Source organism: Manihot esculenta, chromosome 10 (genome assembly GCF_001659605.2).
Source record: "Manihot esculenta cultivar AM560-2 chromosome 10, M.esculenta_v8, whole genome shotgun sequence".
In the NCBI taxonomy this organism is placed as follows: Eukaryota; Viridiplantae; Streptophyta; class Magnoliopsida; order Malpighiales; family Euphorbiaceae; genus Manihot; species Manihot esculenta.
Genome location: NC_035170.2, coordinates 25,783,032 through 25,789,620, shown reverse-complemented (window position 1 = coordinate 25,789,620; position 6,589 = coordinate 25,783,032). Strand labels below are relative to the sequence as shown.

At 27.6% G+C, this 6,589-nt stretch overlaps 1 protein-coding gene across 1 annotated transcript; it reads right to left on the bottom strand.

Moving 5' to 3' along the window:
* Positions 1-1,403: 1,403 nt before the first annotated feature.
* On the bottom strand, positions 1,404-3,475 carry LOC110624282 (MATH domain and coiled-coil domain-containing protein At3g58250). Its single transcript, XM_021769388.1, has 4 exons — positions 3,357-3,475; positions 3,106-3,275; positions 2,866-3,039; positions 1,404-1,510 (listed from the first exon to the last, which is right to left on the bottom strand). The coding sequence occupies exons 1-4, from the start codon at positions 3,473-3,475 to the stop codon at positions 1,404-1,406; spliced, it is 570 nt and encodes a 189-aa protein (XP_021625080.1).
* Between the last annotated feature and the right edge of the window lie 3,114 nt (positions 3,476-6,589).

Sequence of the window (6,589 nt, the reverse complement as noted above, 5' to 3'; positions counted from 1 at the left end):
TTAAATAGCACCAGACATCAATTTTTTTATCGTGGCACCATGATTAAATTCTAAATTTATAAATATATTTTTTTCAATTTTAAATTGATAATTTTTTTTTAACCCTAAATTGATAAAAATTTCTGATTTGGGTATCCTTAAGAATAAAACTTGAAAATCGACGAGTCCCAATGAGTTAGAAACCATAATAAAAAAAAAAAAGCTTTGAATGCGGGATTCAAGTTAGATTGCTTAAAGCCTGTGCTACGGAAAGCCAAGGTAGTGTTGGGCTCTTTGGATACTTGTTTGAAGGAAAAAAAATTCTTTGGAAACCCCAAAATGGAAAATCTCCATTATAAACTCTTCATCTAAACCTTACATCCAAGACTGAAAGATTTAACTTTAAATTTAGATTTGAGTTAATGTTTTTTTTTTATATCTACGAAAACTACACTTTCTTTTATCGCTAAAAACTTATTCGTTACACATATATTTATTATTATTTTATATATAACTAAAATAAAAAATTATTAAAATTATAAATATATTTATGTCATATGGCATAAATATACAAAGTTAATTGTGCTACTCAGTCAATTTATCATGTGTAAATTTAATAATAACACTTGTCAATCTCTCAATCTCTCATTATCAGTAATTACATAGCATTCCCAAAATTAGACTATCAGCCATAGTTATCCATGTAGAAGGAATTATTTAACTAAGTTCAAGAACACTAAGATTATCTAGAATGATTCAAATTTGTAAACTAAGGTTTAAGAAGACAGAGTCTCAGGTCAAGCTTAGTTTTGCTTAATATGCTGTTAATGACACCAAACAGGGATATGCATGAAAAGCATGACAACTAAAAGCATACATAAAATGTGATGTTCAGCTACTACCGCTGCGGCTTCCATCCACATTGATAAATTATAGAAAATTTAAATTGTATATAATAGTTAGCATAAAATTATTAAATAACTTTGGTTAACCATTTTAAATCAAGTGGAAAGTACGTGCAAAAATTATTTGGGTCAGTTCGGACTGTTTCAATTGGTATCTCTGAATCAGAAAAATTGTGCAGAGCTAGCAGCTTCCCGTGTGAAACGAGGTGGAGCCGCCCGATCACAATACTCAAGAGTTCAGTTCTGGTTTAGCAATTGTACTTGGTTTAACTCTGACGAGAACGTCACAAATTTAGCAGGGGAGAGTGTGACGTCGCGGCCGCTTCCATCCCACATCGGCAGATTATAGAAAATCTAAATTGTATGTAATAGCTAGCACTAAATAACTTAAGTTAACCATTTATAGCCAAATAAAAAGTGGGTCTAAAAATTATTTGAATCAATTTGGACTATTTCATAAAATGCATTGAAATTTCTAGATAAGCAAAGTTTTGAACCAAAGCTATTTCGGGATACAATTTAGATTATCATCTTCATGTAACCACCAACTTTGCAGAAGTTCTCATTTAAATTCTCCAACTTAGATTGATAATCACAAACTTGCTTCTCTGCATTGCTCAAGGAAGCTGCAATTAAGTTAATAAGGTGAAGAGTTGTCACTCTTATAAAAATACAGCTGCCACAACATGGCACCAATGCAAATCAAGAGTAGAAGCTAGAAAATAACGACCAAGAAAAAGAAATGAACCCAATAAATTTTCCTACTGAGACCATTAATCCAATCACAAAAACTACAAGATATTACTTTTGGTGCCTGACACTGCAGCGATGCCTGATAGCCAATTGGGTATGCTTCCAAAGCAGTGCATCAAACTCAAAGCATTAAATTTCCAACAATTAGTTCAGACTTTATGATAGGGCAATCTAGTCCTCTAAGGTTACACATGACTAAAGAAAAGGTATAGTGCCTATTCACACAGAAACTTACGCCTTATTAAAAATATTAAGAAAGCCAACTTTTAATTTAGGATCTTTACAATAGTTTGAATTGACAAACAGACTTCAATTCTGATTATGGCCTATCTAGGGTTCTTGGTTTAGTTTAAAACCAAATTGGAGCAATTGGTACGGGGCTGGGATGCCATTAGACTCTTCAAGATTATGAGAACAGTACAAAGACAGTGACTTAGTGATTTCCGATACTATAGCTCAAAGCCTCTCTAAGGCTCATATTGGTAATAATTTGCAACTTACTCCCTTCTTCTTCTTTCTTTCCCTCTAAATTGAAAATGGAAAAACGCTTGACTAAACCTAACCCCATAACATACTCTTTTGATCTGTGAAATTTAAAATAATGTCTAAAATTGCATTATGCAAATTATCGACTTTCTTATCATTTCAATGATATCTGTTAAAGTCAACACTAATTATAGGACTTTTAATGTAGAAGAATATTGAATGTTGGAAAATAAATTTAATGTATTTATTGTTTAGTATGGATTGTTTGAAAATTATATTTAATGAGAGTAATTGGATATGTAGTTGTTCTTTTTCAATTGATTCATTAAAAACAACTAAACCTAGATGAGATTGCCAAAACAATCCCTTAGAGAGTGGATATAATAGTTCAACAGCAATGCCGGTAGAAATCAGAATAGCAATGTCGCCTAACCAGTATTCCATTAACAAAATATTTAATTGTGAATGTCCTTTGAAACATCTAGCTAGAATTTTGTTTTGAAAGTACACCTACACACATAGATAATCACATACTTGTGCCAATACACAATCTAAATTAGCACCTGTACGCTCATGATGGTTTTCCTGGACCTGATCTTTCACTATCAGCTTATATTCTGAGTACACTCTTAGTTGAGGATGAGCACTGTTGTTAAGTAATTCTAAAAAGAGTGACAGACTTTTGCCACTTGCCCTTGGATCTCCTTAGGTTCTTTTATAAAGTAAAATCTCTCCACTTTACCTTCATATTTAATAACATGAACCTCTGCTCCTAAAGAACAGCAATCATCAAAAAGATATCCATTAGAAGAGTCATTGAACATCTTGAGTGAGATCAGTTGGTCAAAACCATTTTCAGTCTTTAAAGAATGGTAACGCCTCATGTTATCATATGTAGAATAATAAATCCTAGAGCCTGTCAAAATGGAGATAATTCATATAGATAACTTTGAAACAGAATATGGACTAAATGGGAAGCCACCTTGAATTGTCAAGTACTCATCTCTTAAGTGGTCAAAAACAAAGAATTTGAGGATCACATCAACCTGGGATCCAGGAGGAATTGCATTTGGCTCAGCAATTGCCAAGTAGAGAGAAATGTGATCACTTCCATCTCTTTTCACATTTCCAGAAGGATACAACACCAATTTCCTAAATATTGCAATAGAAATGGCAACGAGTTACAATTCCATACTCATGTGAATTCAGGTGGAATTAATTTCAAACAAATACCAGTTGTAGCCAACAGATGCAAAAGCATCAGATTCATACTTCACAAGTCCAGTCTTCTCAAGTAGCTCACAAAATCGTGAGAATGACTCAATCTTTAATGTGTAATGAGCAGGTGGCATGTTCCTTTTTGAAGGTATTTGGATTCTCGTAAAATAGTAATCAGTGAAATACACTATTAAAATAAAATAATATTTTAATATATAATATACTATTGATTTTTCTAAAAAAATAAATATTTTAACTCATTAAAATTTATTATAAATAAGTAAATGGGATAAACAAAAAAATTACTTAATAATAATATAATATTCACTTTTTATTATTATCACTTAAAAGAGAAATTAATTAGAATTAAACTAAATAAAATTATCACTTAAATAATAAAAATTAATAGAAAAGAGGAGATTTCAGTTCAAATTAAAAAAATCAAATTATGGGTTTAATTTTTTAATAATTTCAGTTTTCAATTTAATTTTAATTTTTTATTGAAAAATCGAAAAAAAAAAAAAAACGAACCCAAGCCACCCTTAAAACTACGTAGTTTTAAGCCCCTATATATACTACATTATGATAGTCTAACCCTAAATTTCATTCGGTTAGACCATTCATCTTCTTCGCCGGTCACAGCCACTTGCCTCATCGTTCTCATTTTTTCTTCTCATTTTTCTCCTCCTCTTGGAACATAACATCTTATTCCTCCTACTCTTCTTCTTCTTCTTCTTCATGATTGCTGACAAGTGGCAGACATTTGCATGTGAAAGGACTTTGTTGAGCATCAAAGAGAGATTACGTGCGAAGGACAAGCATCGCGCCATCAAAGGTACTCTTTTGTTTTGTTTTTTTCAGTTTACTGATTTTTTTTGTCAATTTGTACTGAAAATAGAATTGTTTTTTATTTAATCTATTGCTGTCAATTTATTCTTGTAGATCTGGGTATTGTTAATCAGATATAATTTATTGTAAATCTATTTGGGTATCAATAATTTGGAATAGTTTCTTCTTCTTTGTAAACCTATTTGGATAATTTCTTCTTCTTTATAATTCTATTTGGCTATATTATATTGAGTATTTGAGATAATTTTATTTTTAAATATGCTTGGATTGCACTAATTCAATTTTTATGTGATTAAATTTAGGATCACTCAGCAGTGGGACATCATGCAGTAGTATGATGAATCCTTTACTGATATAGAACAGCTTGGTCTTGCTTCAGCTGAATATCCAATTCTTCCCGAGTTTCGTACTTTATTTCATACTTTGTTTGATTCTTTGTCTGGTGATTTTCCTGTTCCCACATCTACATCTGGAGGAGAGAGACTAAAAAAATTGTCTGGATATGGTTGATTTTTATGATTCTTTGTCCACATGATTTTTCCTATTGTGCTTGCCCTTCTATAACATCTACTCTCTAGGTCCGACCATATGAACCTAGGACTCTAATACCACTCTTCTAACACTCTTCTAAGGGATTCCGATCTCGAAATTTCAGATTTCAACGAAGATTTTGCCGAAAAGTGGAAATTCTGGTATCGAAACTTAGCCGGGTATTACAGACTTAGCATCTAAATCATATAAATCTTGTTGAGTTTTGCTCTATTTATCAAATAAAAATTATTATTCGTTGGTAATTTCAATTCACATACAATTTTAAATAAAATTATCTATTTTAATTAAAAATAACTATCTATTTAATAATTATATATATATATATATTAGATATATATAATCCAATATATAATAATATAATAAATTTTATATAAAAATTTATTGAAATTTGTTTATTTATATATACAATATATTTAAAATCTATATTTATTTTTCAAATTTTGAAAATTATAATATCCAAAAATTATAAATTACTTTTAAAAATAAATTTTAATTATTTTTATAGGTCAAATAAATATTTAAATATAAAAGATAAAATTTAAAATATTTGTTCTATCCTGTAAAATGATAAATTATAAATATTTTTAAATTTATTGTGTTAAAAATTTTATTTAGAATTTAAATATAAATAGAAGTAAAAACTTTAAAAATTAAAATAAAAAAAAATTTGAGAATAATATTGAAATTAAAAAAAATTATATGTTTTTTTTACAAACATAGTAATAAATAAATGATTTCAACTGATTAAAATTATTAATCCAATAAATCAAATTCATATAAATTTTCCACTATATAAAATTTTAGATTCGATCAATTAAAATTATTATTTTACCAAATTTTGTTCCTACGAAATTTCAATTCAATAAACACTTAATAATTTAATTAAAATAACATTAATTTTAACCAATTAAAATTATTAATTTAATAAATTAAGTTCGTATATAATTTCAGCTCCGTAAATTCTTTAACTGTGTAAATTAAATAACTTCTATTCAAATAAAATTGTTTATATAAATATTAATTCCGTTTTAATTAAAATATTAATTTTTATTTTTCTAAATTAGATTGAATATATAAATATAATTTAAATAGAACATTTCGCTTATAAATGAAATCTATGGTAGATATTATTATATCTCAAAGTGTATGTTTGTGTATAAAGTTTAAGTTGATATTAATATTAGACCTAAAGGATTATTGAGTTTTTTGGAAAATTAATTCCATTCCACATATAGAACTCTTATGTGGTTCTAGATTTATTAATTTGAATTTGAAATTTACAGATTCCAAGATCATATTTCGGTTCAAATTGAAAAATCAAATTAAATTGATTGATTTTAATTTAATAGTTTAGTTAATTGGAATATTTAATTTAGTTTAATTAATATTTTTTAAATTATTTAATTTTTAATTCGATTTGATTTAAATATATTAAATAATTGATTAACTAAATTAACCGATTTTACTATATACTAATATACTAATCTTTATTCTAGCCAATTGTACAAACCCAACCTTTTTTTTCGTTCTCTTATTCAACTCAATCAATGGAACCACAATATGTTAAATTTATAAATTTTGATTTTGATATAATCGAACTGAACTTATTTTTATCGATTTGATTTAATTTGATTATATTTTAATAATCGATTTAATTCGATTTCTAATATTTTTAAAATTTAATTTTTAATTTTTTTAATTTGATTCGAAATTCAACCGACTGATTCCATATACCTAGTTAAAACGCCTAGTTTTGCTAGTAAAATTGAATTTCAAATAGAGTTCAATACTTAATATATTTTTTTGTTAGATTGAATATGAATTTTAAATACCATATTTACTATTGG

Coding starts and splice junctions, on each gene's coding strand:
- LOC110624282 (XM_021769388.1), bottom strand. CDS start 3,475: ATGCCACCTGCTCATTACACATTAAAGATTGAGTCATTCTCACGATTT. Junction 3,040..3,105: donor TGAGTACTTGACAATTCAAG/GTGGCTTCCCAT, acceptor CCATTTTGACAG/GCTCTAGGATTTATTATTCT. Junction 1,511..2,865: donor TCATGTTATTAAATATGAAG/GTAAAGTGGAGA, acceptor ACTTAATTGCAG/CTTCCTTGAGCAATGCAGAG.